Source organism: Thunnus thynnus, chromosome 14 (genome assembly GCF_963924715.1).
Source record: "Thunnus thynnus chromosome 14, fThuThy2.1, whole genome shotgun sequence".
In the NCBI taxonomy this organism is placed as follows: Eukaryota; Metazoa; Chordata; class Actinopteri; order Scombriformes; family Scombridae; genus Thunnus; species Thunnus thynnus.
In genome coordinates this window covers 9,383,333-9,411,169 of record NC_089530.1, presented here as the reverse complement: position 1 = coordinate 9,411,169, position 27,837 = coordinate 9,383,333, and the positions used below count along the sequence as shown (strand labels likewise).

General features: G+C 41.1%; 2 protein-coding genes across 2 annotated transcripts; one reads left to right on the top strand and one right to left on the bottom strand.

Annotated features, from left to right (window-relative positions):
• Window positions 1–426: 426 nt before the first annotated feature.
• nid1a (nidogen 1a) lies at window positions 427–15,883 on the bottom strand. The gene is made up of 20 exons (XM_067609677.1): window positions 15,565–15,883; window positions 12,184–12,486; window positions 11,880–12,106; window positions 11,513–11,766; window positions 11,213–11,353; window positions 9,981–10,232; window positions 9,457–9,657; window positions 9,027–9,260; window positions 8,703–8,840; window positions 8,013–8,141; window positions 7,467–7,610; window positions 5,955–6,074; window positions 5,201–5,431; window positions 4,850–5,022; window positions 3,889–4,015; window positions 3,582–3,753; window positions 2,807–2,964; window positions 2,604–2,727; window positions 1,665–1,777; window positions 427–1,020 (listed from the first exon to the last, which is right to left on the bottom strand). Exons 1-20 carry the CDS (start codon window positions 15,766–15,768, stop codon window positions 896–898), a joined length of 3,570 nt encoding a protein of 1,189 aa, XP_067465778.1. The 5' UTR covers window positions 15,769–15,883; the 3' UTR covers window positions 427–895.
• A 5,763-nt stretch (window positions 15,884–21,646) lies between these two features.
• Window positions 21,647–26,729, top strand: gpr137ba (G protein-coupled receptor 137Ba). The gene is made up of 7 exons (XM_067609669.1): window positions 21,647–22,391; window positions 24,414–24,463; window positions 24,570–24,792; window positions 25,232–25,378; window positions 25,696–25,824; window positions 26,226–26,347; window positions 26,438–26,729. The coding sequence occupies exons 1-7, from the start codon at window positions 22,005–22,007 to the stop codon at window positions 26,550–26,552; spliced, it is 1,173 nt and encodes a 390-aa protein (XP_067465770.1). The 5' UTR covers window positions 21,647–22,004; the 3' UTR covers window positions 26,553–26,729.
• Window positions 26,730–27,837: the final 1,108 nt, after the last annotated feature.

The window sequence follows — 27,837 nt, the reverse complement described above, 5'->3', positions numbered from 1 at the left end:
CGTGACAACCTCTTTTTCAGCACTTAAAGCAGGTTACAGGTTATAGTTACATGTTAAGGAACTTGATAGATGGTCATTGTTCCAGTCAGTGTCCTGGGAAATTAAATCCACCCCGTGTAGTGTTTCGTCACTTCTTCAGTCAAATTTTTTTTTATTGGAAATATTTATTAAACAAATATCATAGAAGGGCTTATATTTATGTAGGAAGGAGATGAAAAATCACATTTCTGATATCAGCTTTGATTCCAGTTAGGCATATACCATAAATATGTCCCTAACAATCTGATATTTTACATTTCAACATCAAAGAAGGCTATACATCAATTTGTTCAACAATACTAAAACCAAAGATGTAACAGTAATAACCCCTATCAACACAAGATGTCGCTATTATGATACTAAAGCAACAGACACAGCACACCAACATGTTAGAAAAATGTTTATTCATTTGCTGCCCAGCATGTAAACTCATCCCACCAGCTTGTACAGACACTTTTAGTCCTATTTCACAATTATACTTCCATGAGATAGCCTGATCCAAACATGCCACAGTGTAACACAACTGACATGAGACGATGTCATGCATTGCTGTAATGAATTTCACATTAAATTATTTATCCCTTGAGCTTCATTCTCAGTTTATGTGCACTCAGGAAAGCAGTCAACATAATAGTGTTTATATTTACAATTCTGGAAGGCATTTGTGGGTTTATAAAGGCAATGGGAGACTTAGAAATGTTGATAAGCATAACACTGAGCAATAAAAGGCACAGTAAGTTCACTTCTGGTTTTCAGTGGCATTTTTCAGCAGCTATAGTTTAGTAATGCTGAGTGGCTCCTAATTTGTAATCAAACATCCAAACAGTGTAATCTCTCAGAGCACGGCCGCCTCAGTTCAGTACCCGCTCTGTCTCTCCACGCAGCCCACTGCGTTTTCGGGACATTTGCAGGAGCGACCGTTTGGTGTTGCTAAACAGAGGTGAGTACAGCCCCCGTTGTTCACAGCACAGTAGTTTTGTCCTGATGGAAGGAGAAAAAACATTCAGACCCAAAAGGGCATTTTTCTAAATCATAAGCCACCGTAACGGGGAACAGCAGGAAACAGCCTCTTCATGTGTTTGTTAAGCAGATATATACTATACATACTTGAAGGAAACACATAGCAAACTCCAGATGTTGGAGGCCCTCTCTCCTCGGGCTCTACATTCCCTGGTTTTATGTATGCAGCCTTATCTAGAAGGGAGGATGAAGCCTGTCGCTGCTATGCATAGTAACATCAGTGATCCCTTAACTTAATGATGAATACTAGCTGCAGAATTCCTCTTGTTGCTTTCAGGTCAAGGAGTGAACCTGCGATTTTTATGGTTTGCAACCGGCACTCAGAATGCTTCACAGACGGCACAGAGGTCACGAATGCGGGCTTCAGTTCCTCTGCTAAATCCTGAAGACTAAAGGGAATGGATCATAAGTCTAACTCAAAAGTGGCCCCCAAATGTACAAGGGTCAAGCCAATTCCAAGAATGGCTCTTGAGTCAGATGCAATACAATGATGACTCAAGACATGCAGAGGCGTTTTCTCACAGAGCATTGGGTAAAGAAACATTTCAACATTTTCAAGACTTTTGTCTTTTGTCGTGTTGCACCTTTACAACTGGCATATTTACCTGAAGGACACTGGCCGTAAGCTATGGCGATTCCATATAACTTGGTGCGTTTCTGAGGCTGGAACTCATCTGACTCCCTGCCAGCATAGCGGTCCACTGCAATCACGGCATCCCTGTTGTAAACACAGTCATCACAAGTGTTAAGCAATGTGGGACTTAAGGACCTGGAGAAATGTTTGCATCCTGGCCCTGTGTTTATATATAGTCTGTCAAGAATGAATAAGCGTTAGGGTAGGTTTCTTGGCTGTAACTGACACAGTTTGTTGTAATTAAACTGTTGACGTGTGTACCCATGTTCCCCCTGTCCCCCCTCCCCATCACCTCTCAACCTTTACTCGCAAGGCTGCAGCCCAGGCAAGATAAGAGGATCAGAGGGAGGCCCTGCGCAGGTCACTGACAGACGCTGAGGCTGAGAAATTGCAAGCAGCTGCCACTTTTTAAGATGCCTCCTCACCCCATGTAGACACACACACACACACACACACATACACACACATACACAAATAGACATTCCAACCCCCGCCTATTTAGCACTGACCAACACACAGAATCAGCTGCATGGGAAGAAAGCTCCACAGTTTCAAGGTGGGAGTGTCCGAGCCTGGGAGAACATCAAGCCTTTCTGCCTTTAAGTGCAATGCTGAAGTGTGGGGAGCTTTTTGACCTCTGACCCTTTCCTACCTCTACCTTGACAGATCTGGATTCTTGCATTGCACAGTGGACCATGGATAAAGGCTGCATTATGTCCTCAATGCTAATTTAAGTAGCCTATCAAGTTACAAGAGACATCTGGCTAAACTCTTAACACAACATGTTATAAATATTGTGCCGGGAGCCTAAAAGTACCAATTTATCTTGACTTTACACATCCCATATGCTGTCACTGGATAAAAAGTGAAAATCCTTCAAACACGCCTATAATAATACAATCAATCAAACCTCCTCCAGTCAGTGTAGTAGATGTTCTTCCCAAAAGACGCAATTCCAAAAGGGTACTGAATCCCCTCCATAACTTGTCTGCGATCACCCCGGCCAGGATGCATGCACTCCATTTTATGCGTGCCTACGGGCGAGAGATTACACTCAGTGCTGATCACAAGGCAGACATGAGTTCATAGATGAGTCATCTGTCTAAAACCTACCTGCGTCTGCCCAACAAAGCATAGAGCTCTGAGAGTCGTAAGTTAAGCCGTTCGGCAGGCCGAGATCATCCTTAACCAGCACCCTCCTGTTGGATCCATCCATGTGTGAGGTCTCGATCTTTGGGGCGTCTCGGTTCCAGTCGGCCCAGTACAGAGTACTGTTGTGAGGATAGGGGTGCCGTCAGTTCACACTCAGATTGAGCAATAAACAATGACAGGCCAGAAATAATTTTAAAACAGATCTTTTAAAGTACTGGTACATTTTTAAACATTATTAATCAAATAATACATTTTATCATTTACCAGTGGCCCAGTGGCTGATACTCTCTCTGATACCAGTAGTCTCTTTTCCCCATATTTAAAATCATTTTTCACTAACTGCCTGTAGCCCATATGAATGAGGGACCAGGGATTGCTGTGTTGCCACATTGTGACTGAATTAAAGTAGATGATGGCGGAAAAACTGAATTTTATAATGACGATGATAAAAAAAAAGTATTTAATGTGGATCAGTCAAGTCTGGTGGCAGTATCAGTATCAGGCTGATACTGACCTAGTGTGTTAGGTTGGGGCATCTCTTCTTAAAAAGACAAAATCAACATAAGAACATTCCTTAGAGATTGGTTGATATCTTACTTGCTGTGTGTTAGAAACAATAACTTTTTAAGTTTTGCTCCAAACATGGGGCACCCCTGTAGCTTAAGGCTTAAGATCCCGACCGTGATCTGTTCAAGTCTGCAATTAAGGCTAAAAATGCCCAAAAAACATTACACACCCACTGGGGGGGTCCGCAATAATAGCACGGGGGTTGACGAGATCAGAGTCTACAATGACATGTCGCTGAGATCCGTCCAGAGAAGCCACCTCGATGTGGTCCTTCATAGAGTCCGTCCAGAACATAGTTCGTCCCAGGTGGTCGATGGCGATGCCCTCTGGGCTGTGCAAATCTTTGACAAAAACAATAAAGGCCACGTTTTCAACATCACCTTATTTTCTTTGTGTTAACAGTCTTCTAATTCCTTCATAGCTGAAAACTGAAATGAACTAGTTGAATGAAGGATGAAAGTGGACAGTCATGCTACCTGATCTAATGACTGGAATGGGCTCTCCCCCCTGGATGCTGGCCTTGCTGATGGATGGAGATGTGATGTCTGTCCAGTAGACCATTTTTTCCACACAGTCATAGGCCACTCCAATGATTACCTTCTCCTGTGGATGAGTCAGCAACAAACAATCTTTGAAGTGTATTTTGTCCAAACAGAAGTGGATAAAATATATACATGGAGCAGATGTGTTTTTTGACATTAACGTCTAGACATAAATCTAAACAAACAGAACCACACACTGAGCATGAGCCTGGCCAGACATGCAGGCCAGCTGGTCTGGAAATTCGGCGTAACAAGAAAGCATAGCAGATTGCCATTCCAAAGATGTTGAACTGATGTTAGTAATTAGTGTGAATGTCACCATGTGCCTCCAATAAAGTGTAAGCCGAGAATGCATGAGGCAGATGGGGAAATCTCAGAGCTAGAGCAAGAATTATTACCACCAAGGGAATGGAGTAAGAGGCTGAGCGGATGTTATACGCAAAAAGGAACAATCCATACATAATGTTGCTGTTTTTGATTATTCTGTCTACTGTCATCTGAGTGATCACATATACAAAACAATCCTGACTTGACATGATGCTTGAATTTGAAGTTATTCTTCTTAAACTGGCTGCTGCATTGCAAAAGTGCATTTTTTTGATCTTGCAAGTGATATATCTCTCTGACAGACAAACCTGCAGCAAAATATTCCTCCCTGTGTTATTACATAACAAACATTATAGACAAATATCTTTTTGCAAGCAGAAGGAGCCTATTAAGATTTTTCCAGGAAAAAAATTAGTGTGAAGAGGGAAATATAGACTGTTGAAATGCTATACAGAATTACATTAAAATTCTTGGCAACCAGTTCAAACCAAGACAAAATAACACAGATCCTCTCAGACTACTTTTAGGACTTCCTCTCTACTAGACAAGTTTATTTAGAGAAACTTACAGGGAGATGAAGGAGAGCCTTGGCATCATCTTTCTTCATATCATAACCCTCCAGCGGGACATGCTCTATCCTGCCACTCTGGGCATACAACAGGTGTGTTCCTGGAGGCAGGGGCAAGACACCGGGTCGGGGTGTGGGTCCAACAGGTGGTGGCACACCACCATTGTCGATGCCTAATGGAGTTAAACACTGAAAAATTAGGGGTCTTGTGGATGGAAAAACCACTGCGTCCTTTATAATGTGGCTGTTTTTTTGTTCATGTTAGTGTGTTTGCTCATAGGTTATATAAAGTTCCCTACTGCAGTGGTCTCTTGTTGTAGACATTAAGTACGGAGTATATGATTTACTCACACATTGGTCTGCTGCTCCCAGGCCCAGAGCGAGTCCCTGGGATCTCCTGTCCGTTTTGGTCCACGCACCAGCAATATCCAGTGCTGCCGTGGCACTGCATAGCTTCATAGGCGCCATTCTCGTCACATGTGGGGATGTACTGTCCAACAGGAGGCCGTGGGCCCCGTGGACCATATTCTGTCACACCCAGGAGACTGTCTCTGTGGACCTGACATCTTGTTTTTGTCCTCTCTGAAGAGAAGAATGAAAAATAAGCTCCTGAATGAACACAGATACCTTGAGACAATGTCACAAACCCACTCAGGAGCTAATTCATGTTTCCTTTTGTCTTCTGCTTGAAATTCAGCTGCATAAAAACTCCCATATCCCTCATAAGGCATGACAAAATCCTACTGCTATCTAGAAGAAAATGAAAAACAGGTTCCAGCTGGCACAGATAGATTCTAGTGGGGAACTCTTTTCCAAACACTCCTCTTACTCCAAACGGGAGGAGTAAACAATGGTGAGAATGAAAAGGATCCGTTTTTTTTATATTACTGAGTCTGCTGATGAAAGAAAACTATTACCAAACTGTCTGAACTCCCACGACAGACACCCAAAATAAACGTGTAGCAGCTCTGACTGAATGCTACCACATAGAATAGAAAAAATGTTGTCAGTTGACTGACGACGGCGCACTGTGAAAGCAACCAGACTGTGTAAGTAAGATGTTGTGTTTACTTGTCAAAAAGTGATGGCATTCCAAAAGACTTACCTGGAGAGCAGTGGAGGCCGTCGCCATAGTAACCTGGCCTGCACTGGCAGGTAAAGGATCCCTGGGTGTTATGACAATTGGCGTCCTGGTGGCACCTGCCAGACTGGCACTCATCTACGTCTACAGGCAGGAGCAAAAGAGTTTGAGTGAGGACACAGAAGACTCTAGTCATCTACTGTATCAGCTGAAATATTTTCTGCAAGTCCAATTTGTAGTTTCCTTTTATAGTTAGGGATCTAGAGTATGATCTGGGTCAGCCTGTGCCCAAAAACTGTCTTCAAGATGCAGAACATAGAGCAAAGGCGTGGAAAGAATGAAAACTATGAATGAGTGCCTCTGGGGACCAAGCCAAAACAACTATATGCTGACTCTGGACCTGCACACTTGAAATGCCCATCTGTTTTCCATGTATCACTGCAGATGTATTATGTAACTGATGTAACTGATCTCCCCCTCCCCCACCCCTGAACAGATGGTTTAACAATTAAAAGCCTCAAAGTTCATATAATGGATTTAAAATCTGGACTACTTGTGTCAAAGGACTATATTGTTGATGTTGATGATGTTGGTGTTCCGCTTAGCCTGTAAAATATGTTCTCCGATGATTTAGTACTGTACTTCCTTAAATTCGGGGGACTAATACATCAAAGAGAATAGTCAAAACTGAAGCAACAGAGGCTGAGATATTTTAATTTATGGTCCATTGTAAGGGTTAAGCTACAAAGACATTGAATCATACATTTCCCATAATGCAACCAATGGCATCATTTACTTTTACCCTCTCTGCCTGGAAAACACACATATTTCAGTTGCCTCCTGTTTGTTTTCTGCTATAAATGTTTAGTCTCCAGGCTTGAGTATAGTAACCCTGATGACGTCATCGGGGTTATTTTTCAGACTTTAGAAAGCTCCCTTCAGAGAAAACATTATACAGCTGCTTAAACAAGTTTTAAAATTGGTAAAATTGGTGGAGTGCCCCTTTGACTATAAACACTTGACATTACTGCCAACTATTTTCAAAGCATGGCATATGCTTTTGGATTGAATTCATACACTCCAAGCAACCACTGGTTTCAGCTGATTTCTTTTTGTTGGACTTCAACATCATCATATGATAAGGCAAGCAGGGACAGTTTTGAATACTCTCCTTATAAGTATCACAAATGATCTCAACTACATTTAAAGGCTAGAAGCTATTAAAATCAAATGGTTTGGTGCATTTTGACTTATTTTCTTCCTTGATGACTTTCTAACATCAAAGCTTTTTGGCAGCAATTGCTCCAATCTTGGACATCAGAGTTGTTATTGATTTTCAGATAGTACTAAAATGAATGGAAGCCATTAGTTAACTGTTGGGTAGTAGATCAATCTCAAAAGGTACTCAATAACTACTCATAACTTGTTGTATTTTCTGTGACCTTGGAGTGATTTTGTAGATACTGTGTAACCTACAGACTGAAAGCCATTTATTCCTGTGATTATTCTTCACACACACGTGTCTCTATGCAGTACCTTGGCAGACTGTACCATCTCCTACGAACCCTGGCAGGCAGGAGCAGATATAGGAGGAACCTCCAGTGTAGCTGCACTGAGCTCGCTCAGGAATATCACAGTTATGGGTGCCTTCTTCACAGGCGTCCACGGGTTGATTAACCTCTGAGGAGAAGAAGACGTAGGACATACTAAATATTTGGTGTTGAACATTTCAGATGAGATCCTGTTTGTTAGAGCATGAGCTGTCCTGATGTAGTGTAATGTATATATTATCTGACCTAGGCCTGCTGAACCTTTTCTGGGTAATTAACTGAGACCTAATTACACTTTCTACAAGAAAATCTCTGAAATAAAAATGTCACAGCACAACCGTTGGTTCAAAGTTGTTTGTGTGTACTTATAGGTAAGTAAGTATACATGTGTTTTATTTTGTTCACCTTGGTCTACTTAATGTTGTAATGCATTTCATTACAGTTTATGTTTGTTTGTCTGAACTTGTTCACCAAAACCACCAGGTGAGATTCCTGGAATATGTAATTGTATTTGCACACAAAAACATCTTACCGATGCAGGTCTGCCCATCAGTGCCAAACCGATATCCATCCTCACATTCACAGCGGAAGGTCCCGGGCTGGTTGTTGCAGATAGCATGGGAGCCGCAGATCTGAGTATTCTCTCTGCACTCATCAATGTCTGATGAATATAAGAGCCAGTTATCATATGTTAATAACTGCCACATTAGGTCCAAGTTTGAATTTGGATCTGTGAAGTCTGGATTTGTCAAATCATGTCATGTCATTCGCTGTCAAATGTTTGGAGATCAGAGAGAAGAGCTTAATTAGATTTCTTAACTGCGAATGCTTCAAGATAGCATCTGTCTGAAATACATCCTTCCTCTTTCTACTGTATGTGCCTTGGAGCTCTTCCTGTCTTCAATGCAAAAGTCCCTTGGTTGTATAGACCATGGGTTGGGAATGAGGACCAGGCTGGATATGTTAACCTGGTCTGGGAGTACGGGACACTTTGTTTACCATGTGGGACTCCCTCTACTAATTGCTGAGATTGTCCAGTTCCCCAGGAAGGAAGGCTGTAGAAAGTCTGGGTTAATTAAAAGATGTCTTCAAACAGATGTGGAAACTTTGATTTACTTGAAAGCGGAAAATACATGAATTGTGAGAATTAGAAAGCTACTACACCCTCTTTATTGCCACTAACAAAGATTATTTTTTGTATTATGTAATATGTCATTCATACCATAGCACGTGCGACCGTCACCATTGAAGCCAGCAGCACACTGGCAGGTGAAGTGGGTCCCCTGTCCAGGTCGACAAACAGCATTGGTGTCGCAGCCGTGTCTTCCAGTGAAACATGGGTTCTCTGCTGGCTGTCCTCCTGAGATTGGAAGGTGTATTTTAGGACAATGTTACTAGTATACTATTAACTTCCACAATTTCATGATAAATACGTATTTACAATTCAACAATACTGTCCCTCAGTAAGGATGTTATATGTTGTGATCCAGGAAGGAAGCGAGCTCAGACCAAAACAGGGAGACAAGAATAATCTCCATGACCTCACCGTTGGTGTCCCCGATCTTGTTGCTCATGGCGAACCGGATGAGTTCATTATTGGCATCGTACATGACAAAGACCTGATCCACGCTGAGCATCTGTGTGGGTTTCATGTCTCTCAAAGACTCGTCATGTAGGCAACTCTGGAAGGTGATGGTCTGACGCCACTGATACGTCCTGGTCTCAGTGGTGCCATCGGGAAAGCTCACCACGTAGTCCCGATTGGAGGATGAGGTGATCACTGAGAGATATGATAGGCAGAGAAGGAACAGGAAGATGATTGTTTTAGTCATTGCTTGTACAGACTTTTGTTATGATTACAAAAGCACAGAGGCTTGAGAAATATTTTGGATGAAGCGGTTGGTTTGATGAAAAAATAGAACACTGTTTTTCAAATCCTAAGCTCATGCTGGATCTCTGTTTAGGCTGTGCCTCACAGTTGTTGCTGTACTGGTAGATCTCAGAGTAAGGGTCGATCTGCACAGTGGAGCCGCGAGACACCTCAGGAACCCGGCCTTCCAGGGTGGTGCTCACCACCAGGTGGTCGTGTTCATCGATGCCTTTGAACTCCTGCCTGATGGTCAGCTTCTCATTCCCTGGCAGAAAGGTCACTTCAGCCTGGCGTGTGAACTCTCCCCCTACAGAAGACAGACAAGAGAGGGTTAACTTTAAGACCCTGGCCTTGGATGAACTTTGGCTCCCCGCCTTCTGTCTCAGCTGAGGTAATGTGAGGGGAATTCAGCTGGACAGAGTGAGTAAAACTGCAGCTGTATGGCAAACTGTGCTTGCAGCAGCAGTGATATTTGTACACAGAGATTTCAGGACATTATGATTTTTTGGATCTATCTTTATACTTTTGTTATTTTCTAACCAAGTGAAGCATGAGAAAGTCACATGAGAAGCTGGTGGCTGTAACATTATCAGATGTTAGTGCAGTTGTAGAAATCTTTCCCTCACTCACCAACAATACTGAAGCCATTCCTGAATCCAGGCTGCTCCAGAGCAAATGCCCACCCAATCACACCACCGAGGGCTGACAGGGGCTGCAGTGAGGGGCCAAGGGTGTAAGGGATGTCACTGATGGCCACATAGGAGCGGCCGTCATTCACCACCACATATGAGTGGAGATCGTTGCTGTTAAACTCAATCAGAGAAGGAGAGTCGCCTACATAAACTTTTCCATGCACTTTACCATTCATCCTCTGAGGCTTTCCTGCAAAGCAAAGCAAAACCATCAATGTTGAGTAACAGAGTCATAGATTACACATACGTAGATTTGCTCTATTTGCTCATTTTAGGAGTTATATAAGGAAAGGAGAGAACATTTCTGAACATAATTAGTGACTAAGTGAAACCACAAGACAGCAGCTAAAAGATTTCCCCAAACATCCCCACATCTACAAGCTACCAAGATGAACATTTGATGTATTAAATACTTTCTGGATATTAAAGTCTTTAAAACAGTCAGTTTTTGGAAGCCATCCTGAAAGATAGCTCCACCATGTGTAGTGAGTGTTCAGTATACCTTTGTGTTTTAATTTGTTTCAGGTTGATGCTGTGAATATTTTGTATTTAGCACAGGCTAATTATATTGAAATTCTTTGTTGTGAATAACGTTAGCTATTCAACAAAGGTTTGACCCACAATACAGCATTTTAAATTATTGTCTTAAGTGTTTGATCTTGGTTAGCTAGTGAGCAAGGCTAAATTACAAAACAGAGCACAGTAAATGTGGCATTTCTGTAAAACCTTTAGCTAATTTAGCTAGCCACGCTAAGTAAACCTTTATCTTTTAAATTAGGAAGTGAGGCCAGCCACTTTTATTAGCTAAAGTGCAATTTTACAAAACAGGAAGATGAATTAGACAAAACAACTATTCTAGGTTGCATCTTGGGCTTTGGGAAACATTGACTGATATTTTTCACCATTTTCTGACATTTTAATCGATTAATTGAGAGAGTAATTGACGGATTACGAAAAAAATTGTTAGTTGCATCCCTAGTCTTTTTGCTGTCACTATATAAGCTCAGAAATTCATAGATAGCTAACTTTTTTTATCTCACAGAATGAAACATGAAAATGTCTTAAATTTGCCATTTCATGCATTTAATCAAACCACAATCATCTCCATTTCACTGAACTAGTAATAATGGCTACACTCTACAGGTTCCATAATGTATCTGAAGTCCATACCTTCTGCCACACACTGTATGCCGTTGCCATAGAAGCCAGGCCTGCAGTGACAGCAGTATCCACCGGAGTAGTCCTTGCAGTCAGAGAACTGGGAGCACTTATTTCTGTTATTCGCACATGTCCCAAGGTTGTATGAGAACACTAAAAACATGGAAAATAAGAACAGGAAAAATATGACTGAAAGAATTAATTGATCAAGTTGCTATAATCCTCCAGCGCTGACAAGAGAGGCAAGCAATTTTTAATTATACAAAATTACACTGGTATTACTCAGTTTCAGCCTTTCTCCTGTGGACTCACCATCTACATTTATATCTGTGTCATCCACCACCACCACTTCTGGATTGTCAGGTTGATGTGGCTGGTACTGAACTGGATGGATTTCAATTGGCCCCCCTTCTGTCTCGTAAGGAGGGTACTCCACTTGCTGTCCTGCCTCCTGCAGCGTGGCCTCAGTGGGCAGGTCAGTGACCTCACCTGGAGCCACGTTGGTAAAATAAGGAGAAGTTCCAATCTCATACACCCATACACCCCGGAGGCCAGAGTTGGTCTGTCTGTTTGGGGAAAAGGTTTAAAACACATTTTGCAGTTACTGTTCTTGATTATCTAGCCAGCAACACTGGTCAAGAAATGGTGTTCCTGTGCAGATAGTCATTGGTTGACTTACTCTGCTAAAGCCCTGACGGATCCCTCGTCATCAGTGGTGGTGCGATAGTACGGTCCCTGACTGGAGTACAGGAAACCCTGGACAAGACCCTTACTGAAGCCAGCTTGCATGATCACCCTACTGTCATCTACAGGCGTGGTGGCAAACTGTATCCCATCCCTTGTATACAGGACAATAGCATATGAGGCGGTCTCCAGGGATGCAATGACCAGCTGGAAGGTGTTTCTCTGTGTAATAAAACATTAGAGAGGATGTAAATGACCAGTTCCACTCCAGATAACTTGAATAACCATGTGACGCTCACCTTCTTATTGATGCCATCTCCTTTGCTTTGAGGTTCTTTAGAGGCAACATCTACCCAGGTGATCACCACAACATGGGTAGGACTGACTTCATCATCTTCTGGGAAGGCCCTGTTGATGTGGTCGGCTGCCCGACGCAGAGTGTCCGGACTAATGTCTTGACGGAAGAAAACTTTCCCCACAGCATCACTTGTGTCCAGGTCTCCTTGCAGAGCTGCAATCATGCCGAATTCTGGCGTCATTTTGCCAAGATATGTCGACTCGCTTGATGGCTCTGCTGTGGCAACAAAACCATTGGTGTTGATCTGAAATTAAAAACTCAAGTTGGTGATGGGGATAACAAGAACTAAGATGATTGTAACACTGGGCGACTTTCTTTGTAATAACTACAACACATGATGAACTGTTTCACAGCAGAGGCAAACCCAGTCCAGTCTGACCCACTTTGATCTTTACTCCAAACTCATTAGACTAATGATCCGAGTCAGCTGCTATGTCCAACAAAGCGCTAACGAACAAACAAGATACCATTTAACACAGATTTAACACACTTACGGTTTAATGCGTAACACTTGCAGGGCCCATAAAAAAGGAAAAACCTGGGCTCATGTCAAACACACACACATACACACACACATACACACACACACATACACACTCTGCACATGGGGCTCCTCCACTTCCTGACCAGGGGAAAACAAGAGCACTATTCCTGGCCCGGGCCACTCTGTTTCCTGTCCTTGCCCCTGACAAGCAGCCCCAGAGAGCCTGAAGATTACACACTAATCTTCATTACAGAGACTTCCTGCCAAAGTGGAAGATAGAGCTGGGAAAATTATCAGTAATTCTGATTTCTGTAGAAAGATCTTTAAAGTTAGCGGGATACCCACACATACCAGGGCTTGATGGAATATGAATCACTATCACAAGGAGACAATAAAACCTCGTAAAGATTAGAGAAAAGTGTGAAAAGCATTACTGTTCAGCTGCAGGGCACAGACAGTTCAGACTGTCTCGTAGGCTAAACGAAAATAAAACCTTAAGGCCATCTTGACTACAGTGGAGAAAAATGTTTGTGGTGGGCGATGTAGGGATGTAGGGATTTGGATCTAGTCAGCTGTGGGAAAACCCCCTAGACTGATTGTTATAATAAGGAATTTAATATTTTTTCTCAACCTCAGTCTCATCTGTTAACCACAACTTTTTGCCTCCCCTCTCCTCTGATGAGATCAGGCATGTTACTGCTCCATAAATGTTAGTACTTTTGAGTAAAAGTCCTACATGAAAAATCCTACTTAAGCAAAAGTACATAAGTATTAGCAACAAAGTATACTTAAAGTAATGTACTTAAAATTCATAGAACTTCTGGGCAAAGCTTTCAAAATAAATGACCAAGTTCCAACGTTTTCTGAGTACTTCAACTACAAAGAAAGGAAAGTAAATTTACTGAAGTTTAAATTTAAATTTACTGAAATTATGCTATATTATCCTATATAAAACAAGTGCATTTAAATATGTAACTCATACAGTGGTAGAAGAAGTATTCAGATCCTTTTCTTTACTAAAGGTACCAATACGGCAATGTAAATATACTCCATTACATGTAAAAGTCCTGCAAGAAAAATCCTACTTAAGTAAAATTACAAAAGTATTATCAGCAAAATGTAGTTAAAGTATTTCAGTAAAAGTAGTGGTTTGGTCCCTCTGACTGATATGTTATTATATATGACATCATTAGATTATTGATACTGAAGCATCGGTGTCTAAGCAGCATGTTACTGTTGTAGCTGCTGGACGTGGAGCTAGTTTGAACTACTTTATATACAGTTAGCTAGTTTAGTCCAGTGGTTCCCAAGCTAGGGGTTGGGCCCCTCCAAAGGGTCACCAGATAAATCTGAGGGTTTGTGAGATGATTAATGAGAGAGGAAAGAAGAAAAAAAAAAAGTTCTGATACTGTTTTCAGTTTTGGGTTTTTTTTTTTTTAATGTTTGATTTTTGGTGAAATATTGGATGATTTGAACATTTATTGAAATGAAACCATGTGAGAAGTTTAGAGGGAAAAATCACTATACAACTCATAGACATCTGAAATGTGACCCCGACTACACACTGCTTTTTGTAGGACGTCAAAAGCCAAAAAATTTGGCAATGCATTAACAATGCGTTGTATTTTAAACACTTGTTATATTATCCATGTGTCATATCTTCATCGAAAAAACAACTAAAGCTGTCAAATAAATGTAGTGGAGTAGAAATTACGATATTTCCCTCTGAAATGTAGTGGAGTGGAAGTATAAAGTGGCAGAAATGGAAATGGAAATACTCAAGTAAAGTACAAGTACCTCAAAATTGTACTTAAGTGCAGTACTTGAGTAAATGTACTTAGTTACTTTCCCCCACTGTTACAGAGTTATGTAGTCTGTTAGTTAATATGACTGTGGGACACCTGAGCTCATGACCATTTATGTCACTGTATGGGAAACTTTTAAATAAATTAAAGCTTGAATTGTTGATAGAACAGAAATAAATGTTTACTGCTTCAAGTATACTTGACACAGAATGTCATCTAGGCTTCTGACTTTTTTAAAACATAAAACATGGACATTGCTCATAGGAAAATGTTGAGTTCCTGCTTTTCTAGGGGGAATACCTTTTGTACATAATTACTCTACGATAACATGCAGCACAATTAAAACAAAGATGCAGCGCTTTTCTTTGAAAAGGAGAATCACAGGGAATAAAGGGCTGTTTGTCTGCCCTACACAATGGTGCAACTTTCATCCAAATGTTGCTATTGCCCTTTTTCCAAGTATTTTAAAAGCCCCACATGGAAACAACAAATAATAAACACACTAAGTCTTTAGGAAATAACTTTGTCACAGAGCGTAACTATTTTCCATAGTACAAATGTTATTTGTACTCCTGCCCTCTTATGTGAGCATGAACCCTATATATACATAATTGTTTCAAGGAAGCATGCCTTTATGACCACATTGTTATGTGAGATGGCAGATGTTCTGGGGTGGATTTCAAATTAAGTTCCTGGAGTACTTTAGTCTTTCGGTCAACAGTAAAATAATAACCTCAGGGGAAGCTGTAAGAATGTGTGGACACATGCATTCCACGAGATACTGCAGCCTCTGTGATAAGTTAACCAATATTTACAGGGAGCGACAGAAAAAGTCATACCCTGCCCCAGATATATTTTGCAACTTCCAGGCATTGTTTAAGGTTCAAACTACTGACCCCTTTTCATTTATTACTGCCCGGGGTGCCGTGCGCAATTACGCAAAAACGATGGACAGTCCACCCTTACTAGTAAATTCCTTTCATTAATTAAAACGAGCACGACTAACAGGGTACCAAGATGTGGATAAACTTACAAAGATGCTGTCGAAAGTGCCATCATAAAATAATATTGGCTTGTCCAGTTCAAATCGGTGCGTCTGATCAGTCCCCGTTTCCAGTAACTGGTCTCTTGCGCTTGGACCGAAAGGAAAAAGCTCCCCTCGCGTTATGCTCTGCACCGACGCCACAAATCCGAGAAAAGTCGCACAGACGAGCCATCCTTGCTCCTGCCAAACCATTGTTCGTGTTTCACAGGCAGTTGAGCAGTCCTGTGGTTAGTCCAAGCCAGGTTCGCGGAGAGTGACGCACAGGCTCCACTAAAGAAAGTTCAGTCAGAGTTTGAGAGGGGCGTGGGGCGGAGTTGAGTTGAGAAGGGCGCTTAGAACTGCTTTCGTAAAAACCACCAACACTGGAAAAAGAAATGAGAGGTAGCCTATACTTTACTTTTCATGTCGCTCCGAGAACAGATTCCTGAAGTGATATAGTACTGACTGTAGTCTGGCATCCTCTAGGTAAGTTTGTTGGCAGGTCAACCAGATATCTTCAGTGATGGCGTTTGGCCCAGTTTGAAAAACGAAACACTGCATTACACTACACAGCAGTTTTAACTGTTAGTTGAGGATAGAAGTGGACACAGAGAAGCACAGAGGTCAGTTTCACATCAGACCCCTCTATTAAAATTCTGACTTGCAACTCATTGTTCCACTGTTGCCAATACAGTAGGAAGCAGCCCTCTCTGTTTGGATGAAAAGGTATTACAATACAGGGTCCACTGTGTGGGAGGTCCAAGTGTCTTCATAGGGACAACACTGGAACTGTATTAGGAGGTTTGGACACAGGCCAAGGGGCCATCAGAGCATAAACATCAGAGCATGGACCAGTTACCGGCAACAGAGCCCCACGGCCAGTTTGATTGAAACATTATGTAAAGGACAATATCACAGAGCAGTGTACCATACACTAATCATTTGAGGCATGCCACTGTGGCTATCAGACTCGACTCCAGCTGGGATAATGAGATGTTTCTACCCCGCTAACGGATGGTCAGTCATCCGTCCAACACTTTGGTCCAGTTATCTGAACAACTACTGGCCACATTGCAGTGAAATGTGAATATGGGTATTCATGGTCCCTGTGATTCCTAATGATTTCTGGTGACATCTGACCTTTGTGTAGTGCTACCATTAGCTCATAATGTCTCCTTGACCTACACAGTAATCCATGGCAGTGTATTTTTAGTAATTAGTGTAACAGCTGATTTCCAAATCAATGCCTAACTTTCCATTGTAACTGATATGAATTATTATTACCCCCTGATGATGGATCATAAAGTTTTTGGTGACCCCCTCACCTTTTGACACTATCCCATCAGGCCAACATTTTCACTACACTAAAGATCCTTAGCATGTTAATGCTCCCCCCGGGAATGAGCCATTTCTACTTCTACTTCTAGACTCTCCATGAGCCTCTCTCTTGCACCACCCTCAGGCCAAAATGTCGTTTATCACACAAGATATAATGGCCAGATTGCAGTGAAATGAGCAGGACACATTTATGCTTCCAAGGGGGAAACATCCTTGTGATTATTATGAAACCTGGGCCCATTCTTAAGAATCACCCTCAGGTCTAACTTTCCATTTTTAGCCCCTCTACTGGTAGGGCTCAAAGACGAGTTTCTTCTCAAACAATTGCGCAGTGTAGTGAATGCTGTAACATCAGCTAGGGCTTTATCTTGCTGTTGCATGTTTTGATAAAACAAAGTATAAACAACCTTAATATTTGTTATATCTGCTCTCAACATATTAGAATTTGCAGGATTGTTGGACAATATATCATTTGAACTTGACATTTTCTCAATCTGGTGTTAGCAGTTACGGCTCCCAAGTGGTTTCATGTCAAGACTCCAAATAGGACACAGATGAGATGCAAGTTTTTTACTTTTTCTTTTTCTTGAATTGACTAGTAAACAACACTGTAAATTATGATGATTTGAATAGCATTCATTAAATCAGCATGTGCGTGAGATTATGCCTGGAGTTTTATATATCTTTGTTTCCAAAATTCAATTCCAAAAAGACAATTCTTTGCTTCCATAAATAGTCACCAATTAAGGTAAATGATGCCACTAAATGAGCAGTAATTGTTAGTATGGACATTAGCAGCCATTGTAAGACATTTACATTTAAACTACTAATAGTTTATTTTTTTTGAAAAGAGAATTCAAAATATTCAATGTAGTGTGATGTTTTCCAAACGGATATCATAACATTTTGGAAAGAAAATATAGTATATAAGTGAATTCATGCATTGAACATTCAACCTATTGTATTTTGCACTTTTTATTGTTCTTTTTATTGATGATATCCTATGTTCTAGCTTGAATTAAGTCATGAAGAAGATTTCTCCCTTCCTGGATCCCTCCAGGTGTTACAACCATAATACAGTGTGAAAGTGCCATCTCCTGGTCAGTTTGTGAAGCTTGCATTTGTGGTTTGGTTTCTGAATATGCTCTCCAGGGAATTAAAAGGTTTGCAGAATTGAACATAGATACATTTACATCAGATACTGTACAAAATATGTGTTTGATTATTTTATTTTATAACAAAATATTACACAGATATTTGAATTACAGTAGTGAGGGCTAATTTAAGTGAAATTTACTCACAAAAGAAAACATTATGACTGCAGGATATATATATATATATATATATATATATATATATATATATAAAATCTACCTCTCACCCCCCTCCCATGGGGTGGTGGTGTGTCTTCCTCAAGCTCGGGTCCTCTACCAGAGGCCTGGGAGTTTGAGGGTTCTGCGCAGTATCTTAGCTGTTCCTAGAACTGTGCTCCTCTAGACAGAGACCTCAGATGTTGTACCCGGAATCTGCCGGAGCCACTCTCCCAGTTTGTGGGTCACAGCCCCCAGTGCTCCAATTACCACTGGCACCACTGTTGCCTTCACTCCCCACATCTTTTCTAGCTCCTCTTTCAGCCCTTGGTATTTTTCGATCTTCTCATGTTCCTTCTTCTTGATGTTTCTGTCGCTTGGGATTGCTACGTCTATCACTACTGCCTTCTTCTGTTGTTTGTTGATCAACACGATGTCCGGTTGGTTAGTCATCACCAGTTTGTCTGTCTGGATCTGGAAGTCCCAGAGGATCTTGGCTTGGTCATTCTCAACCACCTTAGGAGGTGTCTTCCATTGTGACCTTGGGACCTCCAACCCATGCTCAGTGCAGATGTTCCTGTACACTATGCCAGCCACTTGGTTATGGCGCTCCATGTACGCTGTTCCTGCCTGCATCTTACACCCTGCCACTATGTGCTGAACTGTCTCAGGAGCATCGTTGCACAGCCCGCACCTGGGGTCCTGTCTGGTGTGGTAGATCCTTGCCTCTATTGATCTTGTACTGAGTGCCTGTTCTTGTGCTGCCATGATTAGTGCTTCTGTGCTGTCCTTCAGTCCAGCCTTTTCCAGCCACTGGTAGGATTTCATGATATCAGCCACTTTTTCTATCTGTCGGTGGTACATGCCGTGTAGGGGCTTGTCCCTCCATGATGGTTCCTCCTCCTCCTCTGCATCATCGGGTTTCTGCTGCCTGAGGTATTCACTTAGCAGTTCATCTTTGGGGGCCATCTTCTTGATGGACACACATGTATATACATACACACGTATATATGCACCCCAGTACACCTACACCACCCACTATGACCTTAATAATAAACATTAAGTAGAATTTTCACCTTTCTGACAATGTCAACAAAAACTGAAAATGTATAAGCTAAATGTAGAATTTATGGCAGAGCTGTTGTATTGGATTACATTAGATTGCACAGGTGTACCTAATGGAGTGGCCGGTGAGTGTATATATATATATCTGTCAAGTCAGTATTCACTTGAGTTAAATGCTGATACACACTGTGCCCTTGTTGAACTCTCAGTGGATGATGATGGGATATTTACCCTCGAGCCAGTGATGTTATTAGCTGTGACTTGTTAGTGTTTGCGTGACTCTGTTTTCTCTGACCGTGTTGCCAGGGAACCAGTCGACTGTGATCTGATGTGTCTTTGGCAGGAAACTGTAGCCTAGTAATCAGATTGAAGTGCCATTTCATCACCACTCCATTAATATTCTTTTTGATTCACTGACAAAACCAGAGATGTGGGCGAGATGTGTGTTAGAAGGCTGGTGCCTGGCTAAGGGATCTGTATTAAATATTTTGTGTCACATTCATTAATTTATTCATTTCTTTGACCAAATCTTTAATTTTGTGATTACTACAACTCATTTGGAAAAGTCCTCAGCTTTATTCTAGCAATTATAGTGTCTTCAGTCAACACAAATATGTGACACAACACGCATTTGCATTCATTTTTGCATTTTACACATTAGAAGCCAGGCAAAATATTGTATCTATGATAATGTGGCTATTAAAAGTCTCACAGCCAGAAGGGAAAAACTGCAGATGACAGCATCCTGTTTGGTGTGGTGCCTGGGTGGTGGTGGCCCTATGTGAGGAAAGATTAATGTGTCACAGCAGTCAAAGGTGAGCTAGAGTGACCTCCATCCTTGGCCTTTCTCATGTTCACATGACCCAGTCCTGTGAAACAAAAAACACTCAGACCATAACAAACTTCACTTTGGTTTGTGTGCAGATTACTTAAGTTCCTGATATTCTAACCAGCCTTGACATTTTCTTGGTTAAAATTAAAGGAGAACTGCAGCAATTTTACACATGAAGATCAGTTTATGTCATACTACACAGCCTGTGAAAACAGTTGTATAATATCTTCTCTGGTTCTGGAGGAGCTTCCTAAAGTCTGAGATAATAACCCTGATGATGTTATTGCGGTTACAATTTGAGGGTGTTGAGTTTGAAAGACATGTGTGTTTACCAATAGAAAGTATCTCATAAAAGATGCTTTTGATTTGCATTATGAATGAACTGTGGGATCCAGTATTTTTGGAGGTTGATTCATACTGGGGTCTAAAAGCCAGGATGTGTTTCAATTTGACCGTTCGTTTACCATTTTAACATCTATCTCCTGGTAAGGCTGGATTACCAACTGGGTAAAGCAGGGAACTGCTGCAGGGCCACAGACCCCAGGTTCACTTTGTGGCAATTTGATTAATTGATTAATATAAAATAAAATATAAAAATAGTAAGAGCTTTAAGGACCCTGTGTTAAAAGCTAGTTTTAATACATTAAAATACAATTTTAATAAATAAAATGACATGATTAAGGATCCTTTATTTATGAATAACTACTGAAAACATTTGTGGTATATTTATCTGACTATAATTTTTTAAAATTATCTTTCTGGCATTTTTTTTTTCTTTATTTGATAGTTGACAGTGAAGTGAGACAGTGTCACATGTGTTTACATGGTTCAGGACATCTTAAATGACAAGGTCACCTCCAACTATGAGTTAATTTTGTAGTTACCAGCAACTTTTGCTCTATAGACTTTTTTCTAATTTTCCCCAATTTTAATATCTTTAGGATTTCAGTTGACATTATGCTTTCATAGTGCTTAATCTTGAATAAATTATATTTTAATCAATTTACAAGTATGGGAACATGGGGTAAGGGGTGGGGCCCAAGGCTCATTTTTGCTCAAGGGCTCCCCCAGTAAGTTTATCAGGCCCTGCAAGTGTCCCCAACTTTAGGGAAGTGCAGTAGTAAATTACTGGACTACTCCTTTAAGCATTTCATAATCTTTATAATACTTTCACAGCAACTTTCTGATACAATGCATGATATCCTCTCAAGTACTTTGCTAAAAAAAAGTTTTTAACACTTAATTATATCAACTGTATTTAACAAGCTACCTAGATCGTCTAAGAACTGGTGAAATGATCTGAAGTGGAGTTACTTTTCATGATGAACGTGATTTTTCTTCATGAACGTTAACAAAATGAACGTAAACACATGTACGAGCTGTGAGCTGCTCTCCTGGGAGCAGTGCTGTGGTGGGAAGCTCCATCACAGGGTTAAAGGTACAGTAGCGTGCGTCAGCTGATGCGTACCGTCACGTAACGAGGCGGGGGCCGGCCTGTCCTGGCTGTAAGCTCCTGGCTGCAGCTCTCTGCAGCTTCCTGCCCGCTGCTGCTCCGGACAAACGGCTCATTCTCATCACTGATCATGTGCCTCTCTCTCCGGCTGTCTCTGGCTCGCTCGGCGCTGCAGCAGGAAGTTAGACTTGTTTTCTCCCTGCTGCTTCCCTTTTCTCCCTCTTCTTGACAGCCCTAACCACAGACTTTTCTCTCAGCCTCTTTCTGCCGCGGCTCTCACCTCTCCTCTGCCGGGCGTGAGAGCCGTCTCCTTGTGCAGAGCTGTAGCCCGGGCAAACAGCGGGAGGGAGGCTGGCTCTGTGAAGCCTGAGACCGGCGGCGAACACCGGCAGAGTCCCCCCTCTCCCCACCCCGCTCCGCTCCCTCCTCCCCCGGCCAGGGAGCGCAGGTCATGGAGGCCCTGGTGGAGGAGAATGAGCCGTCGCCGATGGACCAGTCCCTGCCTTTGCCTCTGCCTACTCTCAGCCCGGCCGTGCCCCCCTACGTCACGTTGGGCCTGACTGTGGTGTATACCGTCTTCTACTCCCTGCTCTTCATCTTCATCTACGTCCAGCTCTGGCTGGTCCTACGGTACCGACACAAGCGCTTCAGCTACCAGACTGTGTTCCTGTTCCTGTGTCTGCTATGGTCGGCCCTGCGCACCGTGCTCTTCTCCTTCTACTTCAAGAACTTCATCACAGCCAACACTTTGGGTCCCTTTCCATTCTGGCTGCTCTACTGCTTCCCCGTCTGCCTGCAGTTCTTCACACTCAGTCTCATGAACCTTTACTTTGCACAGGTGAGTTGTTTATTCTGGCCCTAGGCGTCATGTGGTGTGTTATGTGTGTCACTTCTCTGCACCTCTCTGAGCTCACTGTTATGGTTGTTGAATTTCAAGAGATCTGTAGAGATTCAGCTTTTAGTCAAACATACTATGTCCTCATTTGAACCAGAGGCTGAAACCTTTTGGCATCCTAAAGTGTAAAATGGCTGTGGGCTGCCAGTAAAAGAATAAAATGGCACAGAACAAGATTATACAGTCTCATATGTTGATCAACACTGGATCATGTTCAAATGAGAGTCCCACCTGGAGAGCCATGCAACTAGAGTTGAGCAGTATGGTCAAAATTAATATCACATGATTAAGAATGTTTTTTAGTTAGTGATATATATATCAGGATATGGCAAATTTAAGCAAAATCACATTAACATGATCAAACTGGTGATGTGCAATGAACTGTGTAAAGTAAAAACAGCTCATAAGAAGATAATGTATATCAGAACAACACAATTACACTAGAACTGAAGTGATTAGTTAATTAATCCGTCAATCAATAGAAAATTAAGCACTGATTTTTATAATCAATCAACTGTTTTAAGCCATTTCTTAAGAAAAATGGATAGAGCTGCAACAGTTGGCCGATTAGTCAGTCGAAAGAAAATGATTTGGCGTAACTGTTTTGATAATCCGTTAATCTTTTCAGTCATTTGTCATGTAAAACACCAACCAATAAGTCGATTCCAGCCTATCAAATGTGATGTGCTTCTTTTTCTTTTTTATATAATTTTACATGTAATATCTTTTGAACTGTTGGTCGTACAATAAGAGACATTTGAAGATGTCACATTGGACTCTAAGAATCCAGGATTGGAGTTATTTTTACTACTCTTTGACATTTTATAGACTAAACGATTGATTGATTAATCGAGAAAATAATTGGTAGGTGAATCAATAATGAAAATATTTGTTTATTAGCCCTAAAAGTCACAGTTCCCATAGTATGGAATATGAGTATTTGCTTGATAGTAAACTGAATATCTTAAGTCTTTGGGCTGTTGGTCAGACAAAGAAAGTAATTTGAATATGACAGTTTGGGCTCTGGGACATGTTGATAGTCAATTTTCACTATTTTCAATTGACAAAATAATTGATTAATTACTTTTTTTGGTAAATTTTTATTGAGAAAAGTACCAACGATAATTATTATACACCATACATTTTCACCCTTTTCCATCTCCACCTCGCCCCCCTATAGCACACACATACACATACAAAGTAAGCTTGTGTGATCATGGAGAACTAACAACCGTCAAACTCCTGTATCCCCCCCATCACCCTCCCAATGGCGACCCCATACACACCCCCACCCTGGATCTCTCCCCTTGAAAACTAATAAAACAAGAGATTAAAGTCGCTCATGCTGCACCCCTCTCTTTAACTAAACTGTAAGCTGCATCCTACGCTCGGAGAGTCTTAAGACTGGCCCCGTGCATTCAGGCCACAGACGTCAGATTAATTACTGATGAAAATAATTCTTAGTTGCAGCCCTAAATTTCAGAGTTATGGCCCAGGCCTACCTGTTACATCCATTACATCTAATATAACACTCTAATAGTCACTGATTTTAACAGCACCTAATAGTGAGGACCATTTATGATCTGTCTGGTAAATATTACACCTTGCTATCAGTGTAATATACTTATATTCATATCAGATATAACATGTGATGCAGTGAATCATTCCTCATCTCGCTTATATAATCCAAATATCAAATAATAGCTTCTGTGGCATTTACCTAATGCTTATTTTTAGCATAATCCTCTTGTACTGATTTGAGCGTCAGTTGCGAGTTGACAGTGAGTCACAAAGCTTTATAGCTTGTGTTGTCTCAGAAAATGTGTCTGTCGTTTAAAGCTGTGAAGTTCCTGTTTCAAGAGAATGTCTTGCTTTTCTTAGAGCGAGAATAGAGAAGTGAAAATGGGCAAGCAAAAGAGCATGACGCATTTGCATGATGCACTTTTTTTTCTTTTCGCTCGACAGGTCATTTTCAAGGCAAAGTCAAAATATGCACCGGAGCTTTTGAGATACAGGTAAGACCAGGTGACTAGGAAACCCTAACCTAGTTTAAATAATCCAAATAATAAATCTGAACAGAAATTTTCATATAATATGTTTCTCTATTCTCATGACCTGCAGGCTGCCACTGTACCTGCTCTTCCTGTTTATCAGCCTGGTGTTTTTAGTTGTGAACTTAGTGTGCGCCCTCCTGGTGAGGATGTCCTCTGCAGAAGCCCACACCATTGTACTGGTGAGGGTCGCGATCAACGACACGCTCTTTGTCCTGTGTGCCATCTCGCTCTCCCTTTGTCTGTACAAGATCGCTAAGATGTCGCTGGCCAACATTTACCTGGAATCCAAGGTGAGAAATATTTGCAGCACTGTGATTTAACATTTGAAAGACATAGTGGAAATCAAACAAGACCAGCTGTAGCAACACTTTCTAAAATCAACGGTTTGTGTTTGATGGTCATTTTGTAACTCACATCAAAAGGTGTTGTGTGCTGCATATAGCACCCTTGTGTGAAGAAGCACTTCTCCATGTAATTTATGCTCCGTACACAGTGATTGTTCCCTAGCAACGCAGTGTTGTTCTGTTGCACGACTGGGTATTTTGTGTGCATGCACAAGCTTGAAGATCGGTACAGTTGAGTCGCCATCTTTTATGTGTGTTGTTTCACACTGACAAAATGACAGATGGGTACTGAGGTAATGCACAGCCAGTACTACCTTCAGTTCCCATGTAGTTTTGATCTTTGAATCAGATTACATGTCTCACTGAAACTCTTCAAACTGTGCAGGGAACATCAGTGTGTCAGGTGACGGTTGTAGGAGCCATCGTCATCCTTCTGTACGCATCAAGGGCCTGCTACAATCTGGTCGTCCTGGGACTCTCAAACAAGAGTATTAACTCCTTTGACTTTGACTGGTACAACGTTTCAGACCAGGTGAGCCACCAGAACTCCTAAGTATTTTGATGATTCATGGGGAAAAAGGAAATGCTTTTTCCTAGAGCAGCGGTTGACTGTTCAGACCAGACAGTCAGGTGTAATGTGATCTACCAACCTACATTTTTGGCTCAAGTTTCAGGCAGTTTTGTCATGAAATCTGACAGAAAGCTGGTTGGTTGATTGCTTTGTCGTGATGATTACCACCAGGAAAAATTCCCCACCTTCTCTTTTAACAATCTATCATTGGGTGAAAGAGCAGCCTGTTGGGATTCTGTATAGTAATATGATATGTTTTTTTTGTTTTGTTTTTTCAGGCAGATTTACAGTTGACTCTGGGCGACGCAGGCTACATCGTCTTCGGGGTGATCTTGTTTGTGTGGGAGCTGCTCCCCACGTCTCTTGTAGTTTTCTTCTTCAGAGTTCGGCAGCCCAACCTAGACAGAGTGAGGCAGCAAATTACCTAAACCAGTGGTTCCCAACCCCCCCTCCCAATGATTAACAGGAAAGCAGATGAAACATAGTTCTGCCACACAAAATCATTTTTTGTTTGGATTTTCTCTAACCATGTTTTTCTTGTGAAACATTGGATATTTTTTACCATTTCATCTAAAAATGAAACACACTCATTGGTAGAATTGCTCATAAGTCATAGATATATGAAATGTGTGATAAGGGGTTGCAAGTAGATATTGGATCATTTTAAGGAATCATAAAGCAAACAAGGTTGGGAACTACTGCCTTAAATGTTTAAAGGTTTTGTAAGCAGTTACCATTATGTTTTCCCTATGAAAACACTGGACATGTTACATTTATTTTCTTGTTTGTGTCCATCTTGTCCATGCAGAGTGGCTCTGGGCTTCCCGGTCATGTCTTCTCCTCTAGGGCTTATTTCTTTGACAACCCACGCCGTTACGACAGCGACGATGACCTGGCATGGAGCGTCATGCCTCAGAACATCCAAGCCAGGTAAAAATGAAACATTGCCCTGATCTAATATGAATGAGACAAAGTCAAAAGGACACCATTTGTCATGGATTTGTTTGTTCTGTTGGACAGTTTGGCGGCTGACGGTTACGAGTGGGGGAGCCAAAGCAGCGGCATCAGTGCCTACATCGGAGGGGATGAGAGTTACCACCTCCCTCCTCCTTCAGAGGAGCTCAGCCATTACTGAGGGGAGTTCACAGTGACCCCTGCTGACCTGTAGCTTTGTGTTATACTTGTATATTTTTGCACTCTCGCTGATATTATCAGACTGAGACACACAGGGCTGAAAGCTGCCTTCAACTCGATACATTCAATTTTCTATTTTGTCTAGAGAAGAACTAACAAACCTTTCTCTCTGCCAGTATATGAAGTTCCACTGATGGGACATTAATTTGCACACTCCTTGTACAAAGTATGATCTAATTTTGACTGCTCTTAAATGTTTCCCGTTGTATAGTTTATATTGAATACTGCTTAATATATTTCCTGACCTTTGTAATATGTACTGTATTACTATTTTATGTATGTACGTTCTTTTTCATACAGATTTGTTTATATAGATGAGATATACATTTAATTCATATTAAAAAAAGTTTAAATGCTGTGAAAAATGAAGTTTGTTTTTAATATCACACCAATATTTTTGTGATAGATTGACATTAGGCTTTTCATCTTTTAGCAACATGTCTACACAGATTTTGAAAAAAGTTAATACTGATTTACATAGATTAATTTAAAAAAAAAAAAAAAAGTAACATGAAACTCAGCGGAAAATGACTCTCTTAGCAGAGTGACATGTACACTGCAGCGCCCTAAACGCCTTTGATTGTACATACATTTTATTTATTTAAAATTAAAGAGTGGGAGAGAAATAGAAAAAATGGTTAATGGCTGAGCTCAGAAAAGTAAACTGTAAACTCTGGTTTAGCAGTCAGGTGAGCAGTTTCTCTTGCATGAACTGCAGGTGCAGCATGATATTTGCACCTGTGACATATGTGCAATTAGATTTTTTAACTTATATATTTTATATTTTTATCCTTTATTTTTGTATTCCTTATTTCTCACTCTAGTCTCAGCACAACCTTTGGAGCACATCACATTGCATTTCATATATTACACAAACCTTTAAATCCTGAACGACGCCACTACAGTTTACATAAAAGCTCATATTGTGTATGAAAGGAAAGGTACAGATATGAGAACCCACACAGACCAAAATAATTGTATTACCTATAACAATTATACAGCAAATAACTATATTTTATAATACATACTTACTCCAATACATTCTATTACTATAATACAATAGAAATGAACTACTACTGTATCATTCATAATTGTTAGGTTAGTAATACATACAGTATAATAAACATGCAGTTTCTAAGGTAATTATCTGTTTTGCCCTGATGGTAATCTAACTGAGTGCAGGAAAACATCTCTGAACACACAACTAGCAGATTTACAGCAGATGA